Source organism: Drosophila mojavensis, unplaced genomic scaffold, assembly GCF_018153725.1.
Source record: "Drosophila mojavensis isolate 15081-1352.22 unplaced genomic scaffold, ASM1815372v1 contig_81, whole genome shotgun sequence".
Classification (NCBI taxonomy): Eukaryota; Metazoa; Arthropoda; class Insecta; order Diptera; family Drosophilidae; genus Drosophila; species Drosophila mojavensis.
In genome coordinates this window covers 3,325,231-3,345,226 of record NW_025318907.1, presented here as the reverse complement: position 1 = coordinate 3,345,226, position 19,996 = coordinate 3,325,231, and the positions used below count along the sequence as shown (strand labels likewise).

Below are 19,996 nucleotides of genomic sequence, written 5' to 3'. Positions count from 1 at the left end.
TCGCAACTGGCGCGGCCGTGATCGAACGGCGTACGAACAAAAAAGCCGCCAACAGCAACCGGAGCCGGGACGTGGGTACGGGCACAGGCACGGGCACGGAAACGGAAGCGGGCACAGGGGCTGCGTATATTAGCTGGCAGAGCAGCCATTGCCACCGCAGCCCCGGTGCTCAGTCGGAGGCGCAGGCAGAGCAGCCGGTGCTGCGTTTACCAACCACAACAACAACAAATAAGACTCGCTCGGCGTTAACGTTGACGTCGATACATAAGCTTAAGAGCAGCATATCTCCTCCATCCATAGACGCTTCATTTGCGAGGCTAACAACAGTAGCTGCTGCTGCAACCACTAGAACAACGAATCTGTTGAAAGGCTCGTGCATAGGAGCAGCAGCACAAGCACCAACACAATCACAAGGAGCAACAAATCGCTGCTGTAGAAATCGGAATCAGCCGTTGCCAGTGGTCGTTGCGGGATCAGCCATTGGCAGTTGCCACAACCAGGCATCGATAGCAACTTAAGAGCCAACGCCACCGCCACCATCACCCCTCACCCACAACTGCAGTAATCAGCAATAAAATAATCAGACAACAAACAATTCCACAATCAGTTAATAGCAGCAAAACAACAACGTTCCATACTACACAAAACATCCAAAAATACAAAGAAAGGAGAAGAAGAAGAAGAAGAAGGAGACGAAGTAACAGCCACAAAATGTCGAAACTATCATTTAGAGCACGCCACCTGGATCCGTCCAAGCAGATGCCCATCTACTTGGCGGAGGAGCTGCCCGATTTGCCCGAGTATTCGGCCATTAATCGCGCCGTGCCACAGATGCCAAGTGGCATGGAGAAAGAGGAAGAGTCGGTGAGTTATTGATGTCGGTGATTTGAGATTGGCATAGAACTGATGTCCATTGCAACCCTTGGCTAATTCTAATGCATATTCATCCATTTTGCAGGAACATCATTTGCAGCGAGCCATTTGCACTGGCCTCATCATACCCACGCCAGAGGTGCTGCAAACGGATCAGCAGTTCTACGATGCCTACTATCCGCCAGACTACAAAATGCCCCGCCAAATGATTCACATGCAGCGTAAGCTCTCGAGTCCTAATCTTGTTTTCCCTTCATAATCAATTGAAAACGTCAACTTGTAGCCCTGGGCCTGGACACTGAGGTGCCGGACTATGACCTGGATAGCGCGGATGAGGAATGGCTGAGCCAACAGCAACGCTTGCAGCTGACCGAGCTGAAGTTCGAACAAATGATGGATCGGCTGGAGAAGAGCTCCGGCCAAACTGTCGTCACACTCAATGAGGCGAAAACGTTGCTCAATCAGGACGACGAGACTAGCATATCAGTGTACGACTACTGGCTGAACAAGCGCCTCAATATGGTAAACAAACATTTGTTAATGATTTCATCAGCATAGTTTATCTAGAGTCTCTCAAATTTAATATGCTTGCGTCGTTTTGCCATTGCAGCAACATCCGCTGATACTCACGGTCAAGACGGAGAGCCGACCGGGGGCGAGTTCTAATAATCCCTATCTGGCGTTTCGACGACGCACTGAGAAGATGCAAACACGAAAGAATCGCAAAAACGACGAAGCCTCCTACGAGAAGATGCTTAAGTTGCGGTAATTGGACTCCTTGAGGCTTCCTCTTGGATCTATTTCTAAGCTATTCTCCTTTTTCAATGTATTGCAGACGCGACCTGCAACGCGCCACAACTATATTGGAAATGGTGCGACGTCGCGAGGAAACAAAGCGAGATCATCTGAAGATGACGGTCAATATCTTTGAGAAACGTGTCGAGATGCGCGACTTTAACGGTGCAGTCTACTCGGAGCTGAATGCCCAATATAAGAACTCGAGGTGCGAATCAGTTCTATGGAACATTACAATATGTATATATATTGCTTTTAATGATTATAGCCTGAATGCATTAAAAATAGGAAATCAGCGTGAAATAATTTAGTTGAAATGTCCGTAACAGGCAGAAGTAGGTGTGGCAGGCGTCATAAGGAATATATATATTTTTGATCAAGACGACGAACTGAGTCGATATAGGCATATGTCCGTCTGTATACTCGTGTATAGCATAGTAATAATTTACCTTTCGTTTTTTAACTCGAAAAAATCGGTCATTTTATTAAGTGTTTTCTCCATAGCTTGGACACCGTAAGCGCTAGACATTTCCGTAAAAGTAGAGAATGATTAGACTAGTCGGGCAGCCTCGACTGGAGAAGTTGTTTTGAAGCTGCCTTTAATAATGCCACTGGGCAGTTGTAGATGTTAGTAATACTTGAATAATATTTTAACGCTTGCTTGCTTTCAGACCCGTATACAATTCATTGTATACGAATCAATACTCACAAGGCGCACCGGCGGCTGGCACAACAGCGAGTGGTGCTCTGCTAGCTGGTGGTGTGCTGTCTCCTGGCATATTGGCAACGGGAGCAAACAGCAACTCGGCCGTCTATGGGCAGGCATCGCAGTACCTGAACACATCGAGTCTGACTATGGGTAAAATATAAAATATCAAAACATTTGGAGTCTGTTCATAATATGTTTATACATTTGCAGAGGGCATCGGCGCTGGCAGTGGCAACGGTAGCAGCAGTCGAAAGGAGAAACGGCCGTATAAGAAGCGCAAACACAAACTTCCGCGCGACAAGCAGCAGCAACAACACCAGCAGCAACAACAACAACAGCAGCAGCAACAACAGTATTTGCCGGGCATGAGCCTGGCGTCTTCAGCGTCGGGCATTTCACCTGCGCATCTGCATCGGCTTAATCGCCAGAGCTCATCGCCAGCAGGCAACGACTCAATTGCGGACAGCGATGAGGACGACTATCTTGCTGTCGGCGCACAGAACGGCAACAAGCTGGGCTCCGAGAGCGAGGAGGAGGCGCCGTTTGCATTTAGACGCAGGCCCAGGTGTAATTACCTGCGGGTAAGTTGACTTAAACCAAGTTGAGGTTGAGGGGCAATCCATTTCTAGGATTCAATGGCACATGCTCAAGATCAGCTTTTGCTTAATCTGTCATAAATCTATCCATAAGAGAGTGCTAAGATTCAATATAAAATGGGAATATTTTTAACCTAGAGTTCTATTCGGATGAATATAGTTTGCAAGAATGCTAGTTGATGGGGAACATATCTGACATGTTACACTTGCTCTAGTTTTAGAACTTGATAACGCCATCTATCTTTATGTCTATTTCTCAAAGCTCAACTCTACTCTTTGCAATAAGTTATTTATAAATTTCAATAACAACAATCAATAACAGGAAGTACATCTGAGTTTTAGGTTCCCATACATATTCAATTCATATATTTTACTGGCCCGCCTCCGGCTTCTTTTGGTATATCCATTTGCAAGCGTTGCAGGGAATTGTAAGCATTTACGGATAAATTTCTTATAGATAAAAGATAATTCACATTGATTGCATATAAAAATGAATATGAATATATGAATATTTAATGCATTCCTGGTTACATTCAGCGTCTATATGGAGTAATAGTAAATGATTGAAAGAATGTAGAGATTTTGAATACGTTTGAGCTGAAAACTAGTTTAAAACTGAGCACAGAATTCAGCTTTTTAAAATTAAACCCTTCAACTTCAATCCTTACGGCGCGTTTTTGCTTCAGGGATAGCCACAGGTACTCCAAATGCTGCTGCAGACCGCAATAGCTCTTTGTTTGCCCCAGTTTAACAAGGCCAACTATATTTGAGAGATAATTTTGCTTTGGCTGCTCTTTCTTTCCCTTTCTCTATTTAACTTTTATTTCAAAAGTAAATATTATTTTTTAACAGTTCACAAAGTGAAGCAACATGAAGTTTAAATTCAGCTAGATTGATTCCTTAATTGAAAACGATTTGAGGTTTCAGTTGTTAACAAATTTGGAATATAACCATTAAACGATTTGCAGTACACTAGAATCCCGATAATTCGAAATGGCAAGGGTATCAGTTTTTTGTTTTCGATTTACACAGATGTTCAGAGAATTATAAAGAACGAATTTCTTTCAAGGGGATAGATCTTTTTTCGATTTATGGCGAATTTTAATTTGGCGGGGTACAAATGGTCGAGACTTGACTACTTGTCTATTACATCTTTCGTAACAGCTACTAGTATATAACAGATTTAAATTACATTTATGTGTCATGCATGAAAATAATTCTTAATTCCTTTCTCTTTCTCCTTTTCAACAGACACGTGCCGTTGACGAAGGTCGCTGGCCCTGGGAAGCGCCCGCTGACGAGGATGCGCCGCCCGGTGCGGCCGGTGGTGTTGACGCTAAATATCGTTATACGTTAACATCGATCAACTATGACAGGTGCGATGGCTTACTGAATTATATAATTTTGATGGCATAATCAATGGTTCATTGTTTTTTGCAGACCACGCTGCATAGGCTTTGCGCGCCGGCGTCTGGGTCGCGGCGGACGTGTGCTGCTTGACCGGGCCAGCACTTGTTACGACGACCTGTGGTCCCAGTTCGACTATACGGTGCTGGAGAGTGTTGTGAAGAGCGGCAAGCCCTCGAAGTACGATCATAAACAGCAACTGTCCAAGCCCAGCTCCCCGCCAACCGTAGTTGATCTGCCCACCAGCAAGGCGGATACGGTAACTGGGGATGGCAGCGCAACTCCCGAGGCGGTCCTTAAGGTCGAGCCGGCCAGTGAACAGGTGCTGCCCAAGGAGGAGCGGCAGGAGAATGAGGAGGACAAAGATGATGAAGAAGAGGATGACCTGAACACAGAGGATGAGAATGTGTCGCGTCTGAACATCTACAGCTCAGCGGTGACGTTGCAGCAAAGTCCCTTCGATAAGCGCATGAAACGACGTCGAATGCATCGCAAGAAGCAACAATTGCGGGAGCAGAATGCCGCGAAGCGTCTGAAGAGCGCTGTGGTGGATAGCGAGGACGGCGTGGCTATGGACGAGGATGCGCCGCGTCTGCTTCCTCTGCCTAGGTCATATTTGCAACGCTTGGCACGGGCACTGCATTCGACGACGACGGCTGCTACGGCGGCAGCGGCAGCGGTAGCGGCAAAGGCAACTGCAGCTGCAGCTGCAACGAAAGTGCAGACGGAAGTGTTAACGGATGCAAATGGGATGAGTTTGGGAAAGCAGCCGCAGCAAGAGCTGGAGGTGAAGCAGGAAGTATGCGATGAGCTGATAGAGCAGTCACGCCACGCGAATCATCAGCACCACCGTTCCAATAATAATAATAATAACAACAACAATACCGTGTTTAATAATAACAACAACAACAACAACAACAATAGTAGTAGTAGTAGTAATATGAATAAGAATGTTAGCATTAGCGAAAAATTCAATGTGATAAAAGTGGAGGATGAGGATGCGGACGGAGACGATGGGACAACTCGGATTGAGCAGCCAGTGGCCTCCACCTCAGCAGCGGCAGCAGCAGCACGCGCTGCCGAGGCTGCAGCTGCAGCAACAACAACAAATGCAATCGGATCTGCAAATTCAGCGAGCGAGGTCGAGGTCGAGGATGTGGCCAGGACGATAAAGCGCGAACTGATCGATGCCGATGACTCGAATGAGCCGTTGAGCAGCATACGTACAGCAGCATCAATGCAGAGCAAGCAGCAGCAGCAGCCTCAGGACTTGATGGACGACGATGAGGCCGAGGATGATGTTAATCTGGCACAGCTCAGCAGCATTATAAAGCACACAGCCGTCAAAAAGGAGCTGCAGGCGCAACAGCAAGAGCAGCAGAAGAGGCAAAGGCAGGAGGAGAAACAACAGCTGGAGAGCCAAACACGATGCTTCAATCAGATGCCCGATGTCATTCGTCTGCACAATAAGCAACTGCACATTGATGCTGGGGATTTGGATGCGACGGCATCCGTGCCAACGGAGGACGACAGCGAAGCCTATGACTATATGGGCGGACTGTCGCCAACATCTAGCCAACGCCTGGACATCTGCAATGAGCTGCTGTCGGAGATCAGGCGCGACTGGCTGCACTTTCGGCCAAAGACGCCCACAGACGAGCTGTCGGACAGCAATCACGAGGACGAGGACAATGGCAAGCTCTGCGATGCTGCGGTAGTCGACTGGACACAGGACACGCCCATTAGCATCGAGCTGAGCCTGTTGGGCAAATGCAGTGACGACGACGATCCCGCCAGCGAAGCCCACTTCATGAGCACCGCCTTCAAGTACACGGATCTCGACCCGGATGCTCAGCTGCTGCAAACCGCCTACGCGCTGGACTATGCGCGCGACAGCAATCGAAGTCCCGATCACACAAACGGCGACTGCTCCGACACTGGTTCGGGCTTGGGCTCGGGCTCTGGTGAAGGCTCTGCGCTGGAGTTCAATCTCAGCGGCGGCGATTCGCTCAACGACATCAATCTGTTGGGTGACGATCTGGTCAACAATATTCTGCACGAGTGCAGCATGGATGATCCCAAGAATCAGGCCGCCAACTTCTGGAACATCCTTGATGGCGAGACGGCTGTCGATGATGTCGACAACGCTGAGAGTCTCCTCGACTGCAAGACAACCACCGCCTCCGAACTGAAGCGTACGGCACGCCATCGTGCGCACCATCGCGGCCCATCCGCTCCCCTCGGTAGCTCCAGCTTCAGAACAGCCGATGTGCCGTCCTCCTTCTTTTGTCAAGCACCCCCCGTCAAGGAGGAGCCGCCGCCGTCGTCGGAGGCATTGCCAGAAGCCGCACCGCCAGAGCACACGCAACCCATCAAGGTGGAACCGGCGGACGGCATAAGCACACCCTCGATCGCATTGCCACATTCGGCAGAAATCAGCTTAACGACATCCTCGCCCGCCAACGCAATGCCGGTTGGAGCATCAGCTCCTGCTGTGCCAGTGCCAGCACCACAGCTGGTGCCAGCCACACCAACTGCAGCGCCGCTGATTGCCACCAGCACAGCCGCCACCCATCTGCTCAACATACCCGCCCAAATCACAACGCAGCAGCAACAGCATCAACAACAGCAGCAGCAGCAGCAGCAACAGCAACAATTGCCGCAGCAATCGAAGCCTGCCCAGGTGGCTGTGACACAGCAACTGCTCAATCAGTTTGCCGCCAGCGCGACGCCAGCTGCCACCCAGCTGATTGCGAGGACAGAGTTTGTGAGCAGTGGCACGGCCGTTGGGGATATTGTGACCATAACGCCGCATACGGGCAGCAGTCCGCTGCCGGCGTTGACACCACAGCAGCAGCAGCTGCAGCATCAGCTGGCGCAGGCGCAGCTGCGCAATGTCACGGTGCAGCAGAGACAGGCGACACCCCAGCACCAACAGCAGCAACAGCAGCAAGTGCAGCAGGTGCAGCAGCAACAACAACAACAGCCGCAACAGTTTCTGCTGCAGATGCAGCGTGATATTGGTGGCTCAGCAGCTGTGATCTCCTCGCAGAGCATTGTGACGTCACGCAGCGGCAACCACATGATCTATACGACGAACAGCGGCGAGATCATGACCGCGGCAGGCCAGGTGGGCGCCCAGAAGGTGACATATGCCATACAGAAGAGCGCCGGTGGCAGCAGCGCCTCCATTGGGCCCAACACGGTCATCACGCTGTCCAACGTCAAGCTGCAGAACGATGACAACTCGGCATCCGCCTCGCAGCCATCGAGTGTCAACATCATCAACACCGCCAGCGGGCAACAGTTGGCGGTGCACAGCATCTCTGGCATTCAGCAACAGCAGCAGCAGCAGCAACAACAGCAGCAGCAACTGCAACAGCAGACGACGACCAGCACGCCACTAATTGTGACCACGCGCAACAATAATGCCCACCAGCAGCAACAGCAGCAGCAGCAGCATCAACAGCAGCAACAGCAACAGCTCGTGCAGCAACAACAGCAGCAGCCAATTGTTTGGCGGCAGGTGAGCGGCACCAACACGGCGGTGGCCACCACAGCGGTGCTCTCTAGCACCACAGCCGATTCGGCAACAGCGGTGGGCAATAAGATTGTGTGGACGAGTCGAGCCACCCAGAAGCGGCAGAACGGACCGGAAAACACAGGTGAGTGAAGCTGAATTAACTAATTCAAGATTGCATTGTGCAATTGCAAAAGTCGACGAATCAGCGAGCGAGTAAAGAATTAACATGAATTGGGCTTTGGGAATATTTCATTCAATTTATATTTATTTATTGCTTTTTATTGATTTACTTTTTGTATTCATTAAATTGGGTTTGGTTTTAGTTTTGAGAAAATCCATTAATTTTATTTGAGTTCATTCATGATTATTTCTTCATTTATTATGTTCATTAATTTTTTAATTTTTATATATGTGTGTTTCACTTTTATTAGTTACTTATTATTTTATATCTAAAATCGTTTGGTTCTCTAGCCTTTAGCCATTTAAAATTGTGTAGCATACTTCTTAGGGCACCACTGAAGTCTTCAAGCATTGCAAGATTTCCTTTTATATTTTAGCATCTTGCATCGTAGATATTCGACATATCTTCCATTGGACAGATATGATTTTATTAGTTGGTTATCTATATTATTGAGACTTCATTTTAATTGCATAGCTTATAGATTGGGGAATGCTGGGTTTTATATTTATGCACGAAACATGAACGCTTGAAACTATACATTTATTTTATTATTTATTCTCGTCTGTCTTAAGATGATCCCGTTAAGTTCATATCGGATAATACTTTATCCTTCGCTGTCTTTAAGTGCTAAAAAGTTTTTCAAACTTTTGTGGACAACTGAAGATTAAAAAGTTATGGCAGTTAAAGCGAAATAAAAGTTTATTATTAAAAGCTATAATCTGTAAACAGGATAGTTGATCTTCCCTAAGAGCCTATATAATAAAACTCAGTTATTCTAAGGCAAAGGCCTTAGCAGAAATTTTCTATTAATTTAGCGCACATTGGAATACAATTTTCATATAGTTTCTGCCAAATTGTCAGAGTTTAAAGCTTCTCCTCTTGGAGGCCGTGCTTGAAAAACATGAGAACTGGAACGATTTCGCCATCCACTTGGCGATATTCGCACATGGCGACCATGCCATCGATGTCCATTGATTCGCCAGTGAAGAACTGCAGTTCCTTGAATCGCCCGAGAATGTCCTTCATCGCTTTGTTCATGTTGGTCTTCAGGACATCGACCTCTGCCGGAGCAGTCTGCTGCAGATGCTCGAGCACCTTTTTCATGTAGTCCTTGAGGTAGAGCGTGAAGGACTTCTTGTCGGTAAAGGCAAACGACTCCTGCAGTCGATGATTCAATACCACGTCGACGCCGCTTTCGACAGACGCATCGGCGCCCTCGTCCTCCTCCTCAGCCGATGGATTGGCACCGGCCAGCACGATGTTGTCCTGATTGCGTGTAACCAAACTGCCAAATACTTCATAGATAACATCATCGGCCAAATTCATTTTATACGTATCTGTGAACATCTCGTCCCCAGTGAAGATATCCTTGTACACTTTCATTCTGAATGTCCTTGAAGCGTGCGTTACAGGAAGCTGTCAATAAAGCGGACACCAAATGTATAAACTATAGATAAGAGAGTTTTGAGAATTTTCTGTGAATGCTACTTAAAAAATACGTATTGTTCTTATGACATAAAACAAAATGTTCTGAGCTGAAACAGAAAAATGTAAACAAATTAGATCTCCATAGGAAGGGGAACAGGAATGTTTACAAAAATAGCAGTGGGACTGAAGACTATGTTAAAATTAATTTAATGAGCACAATATTTTGAAAACAATATAAAAGGAATATTAATTTATACTTAGGAATAGATTAACATAAATAATTTACTTGTTTATAAAAATAATAATAGATATTTTTGAAGTTGAATAATGATTAACGAAACAGTGGGAAAGAGAGATACATGGATGAAACATTTGTTATAAGAATTATTGATAAAATATCATTAATCGCTTAGGAAAAACGAACTATGTAACATTAGTTTCAAACATTATGTATTACACATAAGAGTAAATCTGCGTAGCATGGAATGAATGGCTCTGAAGTCTCTTCAGAGGAATTTGATGCCGATTTTAGCAACCGACTCGATGACAATAATAATAGTAGCTACATCTCTGTTGAGCTGCCGATCTATTAACAGAGCTAACATGATCATGAAATATATATATATTGATCTGACTTTACCTTGAAGTTGGCGTAGGATCTATTAGCTCTCATTCTCACCATCCCCTCTTTCTCACTCTCTCTCTCTCTCCCTCACTTCTCATTTAAATTTCTTTGTTCATTTGCACAATGTAGCTGAATTTTACTTACTCTGTTTCACTACTGTAATAATTTGTTGGGTTTGTATCTTGCAGATATTAACAAACTGCTGCTGAACCGGAAGTTCTCGCAGCGTAAGGTGGGGCAGCAGCAAGTGACGCAGCAGCAGTTCCAGCTAACGAAGCAGCAGCTGCAGCAGCTGGTGCAGCAAGAGGATGAGCTGGTGGCTAGCGGAGCTGGCGAGCAGCTGACATTGCAGGACGGCAGCGATGCACTGCAGCAGCAGCAGCAGCAGCAGCATCTGCAGCAGCAGCAACAACAACAGCAACATCAGCAGCTACAGAAATTCAGCAAGGTGATCAAGATGTCGCCGTTCCCGCTGATTGTGTCGGACCTCAATCTGCAGCAGCAAACGAATCAGCAGCAGCAGCAGCAGAAGCCCAATTCAGCAGCGGCCATTGCGGCGAATCACAACTACAGCCTGCAGCCGGCCACAGCCATAATCACCTCCCAGGCAGGACCGCAGCAGGCCAACAAAATCTTCCTAACCAGCAATAGCAGCGGTGGCAGCGGCGGCAATTTCATCGCCACGGCCAGCGAGCTGCAGGCGGCGGTGGCTGCCAGCAACGCGGGCCAGCAGAAGCTCCACTACAAGGAGCTGCCCAATGCCAATGTTAAGCTGAATTTTGTGAGCACCGCCACAACGGGCAATGCGGCCGACGCGCTGGTGACCCAGGCGTCACAGCAGCTGGGCGCCACCACAGTGGTGCTGAATAAGACAGGCTCACCGCTGCCCACCGCCATTCAGCAGCAGCAGCTGCAGCAGCACCAGAAACTCAAAACGGGCGGGACGCAGGTGCAGGTGCCGGTCTCGGCTGGGGATAAGCGCGTGCTCTACACGAGCCTGCTGAATGTGAAGCCGTTGCAGAAGAACAACAGCGGCCAGATGCAGATGCAGCTGGGGGCCGCCGGACTGCAGCAGGTGTTGCGTGGACGGCTGAACAACTCGGCGATATTGACGCGAACCCTGCCGCTGGGCACCACAGTGAACAGCACGGGTGGCGGCGGTGGCGGTGGCAGCGCAGGAGGAGGTGGCGTTGGAGGCACTCCGACCACCATACGCCAGCTGGTCAGCAGCAATGTCACGAACAATGTGGGAGCAGCAGCAGCAGCGGCCGCGGATACCATTGGCAAGGAGGTGGGCAAGGTGCATGTGACTGTGGAGCAGGTGATTGCCAGTGCCAACAATGGCGGCGTTGTGTTGCCTACCACCACCAATAACAACAACAACAACAACAATAGTAATAGTAACAACAACAACAACAATGCAAATAGCAGCAGCAATAACAACAACAACGGCAGCGGCACGGGCGGAGGCGGCATGAATGCAACAACGAGCAATGTGAACGCAACTCCGACGATAAACAGATGAGACGCGGACGGCAGCTAACATCCAATGACAAGTGGAGGCTGTTGCACGCTTAATCTGCCCAGCGGCACCTCGCTCAGCCTGGCGCCATCGGCAGCGGCACCGCGGTCCAGTCCGCTGATGGTGGCCCTGGGTCAGTTGCTGCAGCCGGCGCAGTGCTGCTGTGCCCTCTGCCTGGTGAAGCTGGGCAAGCAGACGTCTGCCTAGAGGAGTAGCGGCTGCTGCTGCTGCAATTACTATATATTACTATATATATATATATATACATAGATATTGCATATATCAAGCAGAAACCTACAAATATTCAATGTGAATTATTGCAAATTGTGAGACCCTCCGCCAGCCCCCAAGAGTGGATAATTGTAAAATAAATTGGAAAATGGATTGGTATCGGTTCGGATCGTAGGAGGGATCTCAGTGGAGAGAGTGGAGAGTGGAAAGTGGAAAGTGGAGTGGAGTGGAGTGGGGCTGGGCGTTATGATTTATGTAACTCTTATGATTATTATGTAATATGTAACTTGTTTTCGGATAGTTGCTTGCACTTGCATACATACAAAACTAAACTAAACGAAACGAAATGAAACGAAGAGATGAAGTGTGTAAAGGTCGATAATTGAGAAGCCACCAATAACAAAAGTTCGCTTAATTTTAGATATGTGTGTAACGATTCAGGTCTTATTTTCAAGATCGCCTAACCCTAAAGCCTAAATACTAGCATATATGTATAAATACATACATATATATAAATATATATCTATATATATTAAACATAGTAGCGCTCAGCCCTGCATTAAGGAAAGCAACCAGCCAAGCAAACCAACTAAATTAGACTAAACTAAAAATAAAATAAAATAAAAACCAACAACAGCAACAACAACAACTCATGTGTTAAATAGCGAACTGTAAATATTTGATAATAACTTTGAATGATATAAAGCTAATAAATATGTTAAGTAATACAATACAAAATAATGTTAGTTGGCATCTCAACATGTACACACACAATTAAACACCCACACACACACACTCACACTTGTACACTCACACACCCACAAATTCATGAACCTTTGGCAATTGAGCTTTCCAGCTAAATGCCGTTTCAGAACCACGCGCTTTAGCAATGCTGCCACGCCCACTCGATAGGCGTTGGCAGCGTGCGTTTACAAAAAAAAAAAAAATAATAGTAATAATAAATAAAAACAAAAATAATAAGAGAAAAAATCTAAACAAAAAAAAAATAAATAATTAAAGAAAATATGAGAATGTAGTGGAAGGAGCAACATTTTTCAATGTACGTAAATTAAATTAACTTATGCTGTAACAAGAATTAAACTACATTTAGGTATTTTAACTATGAAATACAGAATTGAGAAGCGGATAGAGAGGAGCAGTTGCGAATTCGATAAAGATTTATATGTGAGATCGATTGGGCAAGAGTAATTATGTAAACACACACACACACACACACATACCCCCACACACACATACACTCACACAGAAATTACACTATTAATGTATGCTATTATTATTAATATTATAATTATTATTATTTTTATACAAGGTAATATTTTTAATTGTAACTGCAGAAACTTTAATGCTTATGCATTCGGTAAATATTTTAAATCCAAAACAAAATGCGAAAAATTATAATACATATAAATAAATAAATATATATATATATCTACATATATATATATATATATATATATATATATATGTATACATAAAATTAATAAACTACAATTAATATGCGTAGCTGTACTTTCTTTAGCGTGTAAACGATTAGCATTGTAAGTGTAAGCGATAATAAATGGAAACACAAAAAAAAATGCAACTTAAAAATATATATATATAAAGAAAACAAACAAAATTAATAAAAACCGAAAACACAAACAAAAAACAAAAACAAAACAACAGCAACAAAATACATCATTGGAAAAAAGAAAACTCTTTAAAGAACATTTTTGGTTTGTTGATTTCTTTTTGTTGTTTGCATTGGATTTTCATTTAATAAACAATTCTTTCATTTTCAGTTTATATCATAGAAATATACAATTAAATACGAAATGTACGCAAACGACGGCATTTGTGACAAAAAAAAAAAGCTTTACACACCGAAATGAACCCCGACTTCCGCTATATAGAAACTTAATGACTCTTTGGCCCATATTACATGCATACATAGATATTCACTCAGACACACACACACACACACACATAAATACATACAGTTCTTGCATTTGCAGCTGGCTCTGCGTGTTAAATGTAAAGCTTTATTTGCACACTCATACATACATACACATGAGGCAGGTACTTATGTATGTATGTTATACATGCATGCAGTTGCAGCTTTTGACTTGGATACGCGAAAAGTGTGATAGGACAGAGGCTTATCCTCAATAAACATGCACACACATACATGCATCTATTGCATATTGAGCGTAAAACTGCAGCCACACACACACACACATGCATATTGTCTATGAGTATGCTGTATGAGAGATAATGCAGTCACATACATATGCATCACATACATATGCAGCTATACATCCTTAATATAGAGCTAGTATGCATGTATGTACCACACTTATGAACATCCATACTCACATACATCCATACACACATTACAAATATCTATACATACATCCATATATACATACATACATACCTTCATCAATTTACAGCGAGTATGTTCAGTCATACGTAATGAAACACGAAAATACTGAATACACACACACACACAAACAGCCATTCATACCTGCATACATACAAAGCCAGCTACTTACAAATGTAACACATCTACTCAAATATATATATCTATATACATATATCATATATGTATGGCCATGCATGTTTTGTATAATATACCAAAAACTAAACTACATACAAACAATCTATAACAATGAACGTTTTTAAGACTTAAATACTCAATACACACACACACACACACACACACAACAACAACAACAAATATATATATAAATATACAGAATATCCATGAAAGTTATCTTTTTGGATTTCTCGGCTCTATTTCTTCTCCATAAAAATAAATAAAAATGTGATGTTAAAAACTTTATGATTTGAAATTTGCAACTTAAAATACGGGTAAAAAAAGCAAAGCAAAAATTAAAAAAAAAAACAACAAACAAGAAATATAGGGAAAAATAATGGTATTTGAATATACACACAAACATACACGTACATACTCACATATACTTATGGACACTCACACAAACAGACTGTTTAAATATTGTTTAAAAATATAATATAAAAAATTAAAAATAAATAAATAAACTATAAACATTAAATATAGATTTGAACTCTCGTTGTTGCATGTTTTTTTTTTTTTAACAAATTTTCTTTCGGTTCTTTTCAGCATCCAAGAAATCAGTATAATCGATCTTAGAGAACATATAGCTTTGATCGGATCCACAAGGGATCTTTTCTAGATTTGATTGATTTGATTTCATCGTTTCCAAGTTTTCACTAGTTGCTCACATACTCAACTTGTATTTGTATATATGTATATGTATGTATGAGTGTAATGGAAATGATAAAAATATATATATATATGTTTATATATATATATTAATATATATATATATATATATATATATATATATATATATATATATATATCATATTTTTTATATGTACTTAAAACGTTTTTAAGATTCTTCTTTTGCATGGGAAAAATATATATATGAAAATCAAGTAAACAGAAAACCATTTAAGTATAGCATAAATAAATAAAAAATATATTAAACTAACGAAAACTTAATTTTAATAATTATTTACAGCGAAAACACACACACACACGTACTCTGTCACACACAAATCATCAAATTATATTACACACACACACATTCAAACACATACCCAGCTCCACATACAAACGTACTCTCACACACACAGCCATTATAAAATGTTGCAAATTGTTGTCCGAATCTCAGTTCGAAATTCCGAATATACCCTCCACTCACCCACACACACTCACCCATTCAAGCACTCTCACTCAGAAATAAAGCAAAAATGGATAAAACTCTCTGGAAATTTGAGAGCAGTATGTAAAATTACCAAACGAGTATTAATAGCTTAACTATGCATAGAGTCCTGTATAAAATTCCAACTATACTAGAAAACGGTAATCCATTTCGAATATATGTATATGTATATGTGTGCAATCGCTGATTGGTTTTCGAGTTCGGTAAAGCGATTGTTTTCTAGAAGTATATATATATCTATGAATAGTTATTTGTTAGTAAATCAAATAAGAAAACTGGAAACGCTTGTTGTGGTAATTAAGAAAAAACAAAAACATACAAAAAAAAAAAAATAAGAAAAAATAAATTAAACGAAAAAAATATATATAAATATAAATATATATAAATAAATATCTCATATGATAATCTACATAATAGAAAACAAAACTTGGTACACTGTAAAAAATTAAACTAAAGCACAACACTTATAATATATAGTACATATATATATATACACATATATATATAAATAAAAAATAACAAAAATAAATTAATGTTTATAACAATAACAAACGAACAGCATAAACAATTTTAAATGTTTCTTGCAAACTCTGATCAACAAATTGAAATTAAAAACGAAACAAAAAAAATAAAAACAAAAACATTTCAATATGCAAAATAAAATCTATGAAAACCGATTTGACACGATTCTGCGGGTTAATTCCCGTTCTCTTGTTTGATTAGGAAAATACTGGGATTTTCCGAAAGAACATATTGTTTTGTTTTGATAATGGTCTCGGAGATTCCGAATCGGAATCAATATCGTAGGCAGAGTTGGAGTTGCTTAGGCATATGGGCATATAGGAATGGATTGATTGCAAAGAGAATCAGAGAAACGGAGAATAGGTGGGAGAGACAAGGTGAGAGGCAAGTGCTCTAGTCTCCTGCTTAGATATGTAGACGAATCCGAATTGAATTCGAAATCGTAACAGTCAGAGTAAAGCGCATATAGAATGGAAATGAATGCAAAGAAATGGAGTGGCAAGGAGAATAAGAGAGAAATGCAAGCAGAGATGTGGGGACAGACAGAGACAGAGAGAGAGAGAGAGAGAGAGAGAGAGAGCTCTGCCAAGCTAGCCTAATCCGAATTGGAATCGAACTCAAAGTTGCCTTGGCATATGCAAAGCGCTCGCATTTGGACTGCGATTTCGCTTTTTATTCATGCAGTCGAATCAGCGGATCTTGGACAACGCACCTCGCAAGTGAAAAGCTCAAGTGCGACTTTGGTTTTTTGGCTGGCTTAATTGATTTTGGCACGTTAACGAGCCGCAAAGTAAACAAACAGGTTGGCAGCTTGGCGTTTTTATGGCCAGCTGAGTGCTAATTGAGCTCCAGCGCCTAAGACAGGTGCAAATAGTCAATTTGAAGCTGGGCTTTCCGCTGTCCATTGACAGATTGGGACAGCTAAGCAACATCTACTTCAGCCCCATTGGAAAAAGCCACTTAGAGTGCAGATAAGCAATATCGCAGCAAAAAAGTTGTCAGAGTAAGCAAAAACAGTTAAGTAAGTCGAATTAATTATAATATATATATGGCTAATACATATTCAAGCATTACCTGGATTAATTACTCCGAATCCAACTCTGACTGCTGCTACGCTTCCCGTTCGGACTCTAAGCTACAAGCTGCTCTTGTGATGGATTTCTGTTATATTTGAAAAAAAACGCACTCAACTCCGAATTCAAATTTAACTGCCTTACAGTTCCCTATTCCGACTCTAACTTAAGCTGTTTGCTTATGCTCATTATTTCCCCTTTGTATTCTTATTTTGCTCTCATGATCGAGTTTAGCTTCTTCTGCTATGATCGATTTACATTAGGAATTCGAATCCAAGTATAGCTTCACATTCGGACTCTAAGCTGCAAGCTGTTTGCATGAGCTTCTTAGCTCTCTAAAATATTTCTGGCATTTCCCCCGTTCCCTCATTTAAATTAGGAAAATTCAAATCGCTATTTTATTATTTCTTTGGCAATATCTCTGGCATTTTGCCTTTTCCCTTAAATTACACTCCGAACGCAGCTCAATTTCCTATTTCCTACGAGTCCGATACGGACTCTAGACTGCTTGCCTATAGTTAGAGTCTATCGGCTATTTTCTCCCCTTCGTCTCCTTCTACGCATTTCCGAATCCTCTAGCTCAAACCTCAGCTATATATCCCATTCGGAGTCAGAGCTGTAAGTCTGTGCTCATTATGCATTATGTCAATATGCTCTCCCACTTCATCTTCTGCTCTTCTCTCCTCTTTCTTCATCTGCTCTGAGAGAAATTCCGAATCCTATTCGGACTCTAGCAGCAGTTAGTTTGCCTATGCTCATTATCCATTACCATAAGCCTTTCCCTTTCTCTCCTGCAGCTTCTCTTTCTTTAACAATCGATTTGCATTCAGCACATGCACTCGATTCCGAAAGCACATTTCAATAGCAAATACGATTACATTTCCGACTCCTAGCTATAAGCTGTCTCTTCCACTCTCCTTACCTCTTCGTCCACTCGTTCATTTTGGCATTGATTTCCATTTGTTGCGTTTGGCCCAGGCATTTGCAACTGCAACTGCAACTGCAACTGGTGTTAAATATTTGAAAGCAGCTTGCGTTGCGTTGCAGTTGTCACTCACTGTTTGTTGTTGTTAGTTGCTATTGTTGTTGTTGTTGCGATCATTTGAAAGAGCAACAGAAGCTCATTTTGTTGTCATGTCGAGGTGTCATGTTGCAATGTACCAACTGCCCCCTGTCGCCTGCCCCCTGCCGTTGCCACAACTCCCGCTGCTTGTCGATTGCCGCTTGCCATTTCCAGTTTTCAGCTTTCCGTTTCCAGCTTCCAGTTTGGAAATTCGTTAACGGTACGTTGACACTCTCATATCAAGATCTGCCCAAGACATAGCACATGTAAATCTCTGACCTTTTGCCCAGCCTCATCTCTCCTCCCCAAATTAAATGCGAACAGAGTCGCGATTAGCATATGCCCCACAATTGAAATCTCATGCACTGATTAGGCGGCATTAGATCGCAATTAACGAGAGATTTCCCTTAACATATATATATGTAGCTATAAATGTATATATAACATATGTGTATTTGGGTAATGGCGAGGGTTGCTCCAAACATTGTTTGAAGTTTTTGCTGGGGTATTTTTGGCATTCATTTATTTATTATTTGCTATAATTTTTATAAATAAGAGTTATAAGATATTATTATTATTTTTTAAATTTAAATTCGAGGGTTTCTTCATGCATTTATGGAGTTTATTAAATATCACTGTAATTATTATTATCTCCAGGGGTTTTATTAATTAATTTTTAAATTTTATTAACTATAATAATAAATTGTTCATTAGTTATGACTATATTAGTTATCATCATTTATGATTATCCATCAAGAGTAATACTATTTTCAATAACTGTACCTAAGCAGCTGCCTATGTTATCGACAATCAGTCAGATTGTTGATTGACGAAATAATAATAATTATTAATATTATAAAAACAAAATAATAAAAGCACTCAAAGCTTTAAGAGCTGATAATCTGATTTAAAATTATTATTTAATAAATTTTATTTAATATTAAAATCAGAATTAAAATCTTAAAATTATTTTTTAATATATTTTAAAGAATTTGAATGTAATTTAATTTATTTGAATAATTTATTTATATATAAATAAAAGTTTTTATGGAAAATAAAAAAAATTCGACTAAAAAGTTTATAATTAAAAAAAAATGTTAAAAATATAATGAATTAATTAATATTAATTTAAGTCTATTAACATTTATCTTTAATCTAATTTAATTTCAGTTCATTTTTTATTTACAGATCCTTTAACAATCTAGAATTGAATTCCATTAAACTTTGCAATTATTACAACTACAACAAGGTTAAGCAGCCCTCGCTGAAATATTTCGCGTATTTGCCATGCATTTCTCTGTGGGTCACAAGTTGCAGTTGGAGCACAATGCCTTGGGGCTTGCCTAATTTGATTGCGAGCCTTAGATTTGTGTGTCTGGGCTGTGGCAAACGTGACTCGAGAGTTTGGGGACTGCAGCGCAGCCTCCTTTCGATTTGGATGTCTCTGCGCCTCGCGACTCTCAGCTCTCGGCTCCGCACAAAATTTTCGCTTGTCGTATTTCGCTTTTAATTGGCTACATGACGTGCCAACTAACATGGATTCCAGAATGCAAGACAAGACTCACCTTCCTCAGTCCTGCTACCCCGCTCAGCCCCGTTCTGCCGCGCTCACTCCATTCTCTTTCGCCTGCTCTCCATATTTTGCACTCAATTCCAGCAGCTCCTCCTCCTCGGT

At 42.1% G+C, this 19,996-nt stretch overlaps 2 protein-coding genes across 2 annotated transcripts; one reads left to right on the top strand and one right to left on the bottom strand.

Moving 5' to 3' along the window:
• Window positions 1-704: 704 nt before the first annotated feature.
• On the top strand, window positions 705-12,043 carry LOC6580614. Its single transcript, XM_032730667.2, has 10 exons — window positions 705-864; window positions 959-1,094; window positions 1,157-1,395; window positions 1,484-1,638; window positions 1,709-1,876; window positions 2,340-2,527; window positions 2,588-2,958; window positions 4,225-4,349; window positions 4,414-8,045; window positions 10,326-12,043. Exons 1-10 carry the CDS (start codon window positions 712-714, stop codon window positions 11,660-11,662), a joined length of 6,504 nt encoding a protein of 2,167 aa, XP_032586558.1. The 5' UTR covers window positions 705-711; the 3' UTR covers window positions 11,663-12,043.
• Window positions 8,851-9,652, bottom strand: LOC6580615 (translationally-controlled tumor protein homolog). Its single transcript, XM_002006405.4, has one exon. The coding sequence runs from the start codon at window positions 9,465-9,467 to the stop codon at window positions 8,949-8,951; it is 519 nt and encodes a 172-aa protein (XP_002006441.1). The 5' UTR covers window positions 9,468-9,652; the 3' UTR covers window positions 8,851-8,948.
• Window positions 12,044-19,996: the final 7,953 nt, after the last annotated feature.

Bases quoted from the DNA above. Each gene is read 5' to 3' on its own strand.
- LOC6580614 (XM_032730667.2), top strand. From the start codon at position 712: ATGTCGAAACTATCATTTAGAGCACGCCACCTGGATCCGTCCAAGCAG. The intron at 865-958 runs GTGAGTTATTGA...TCCATTTTGCAG, and splicing joins TGGAGAAAGAGGAAGAGTCG to GAACATCATTTGCAGCGAGC. The intron at 4,350-4,413 runs GTGCGATGGCTT...TGTTTTTTGCAG, and splicing joins ACATCGATCAACTATGACAG to ACCACGCTGCATAGGCTTTG.
- LOC6580615 (XM_002006405.4), bottom strand. From the start codon at position 9,467: ATGAAAGTGTACAAGGATATCTTCACTGGGGACGAGATGTTCACAGAT.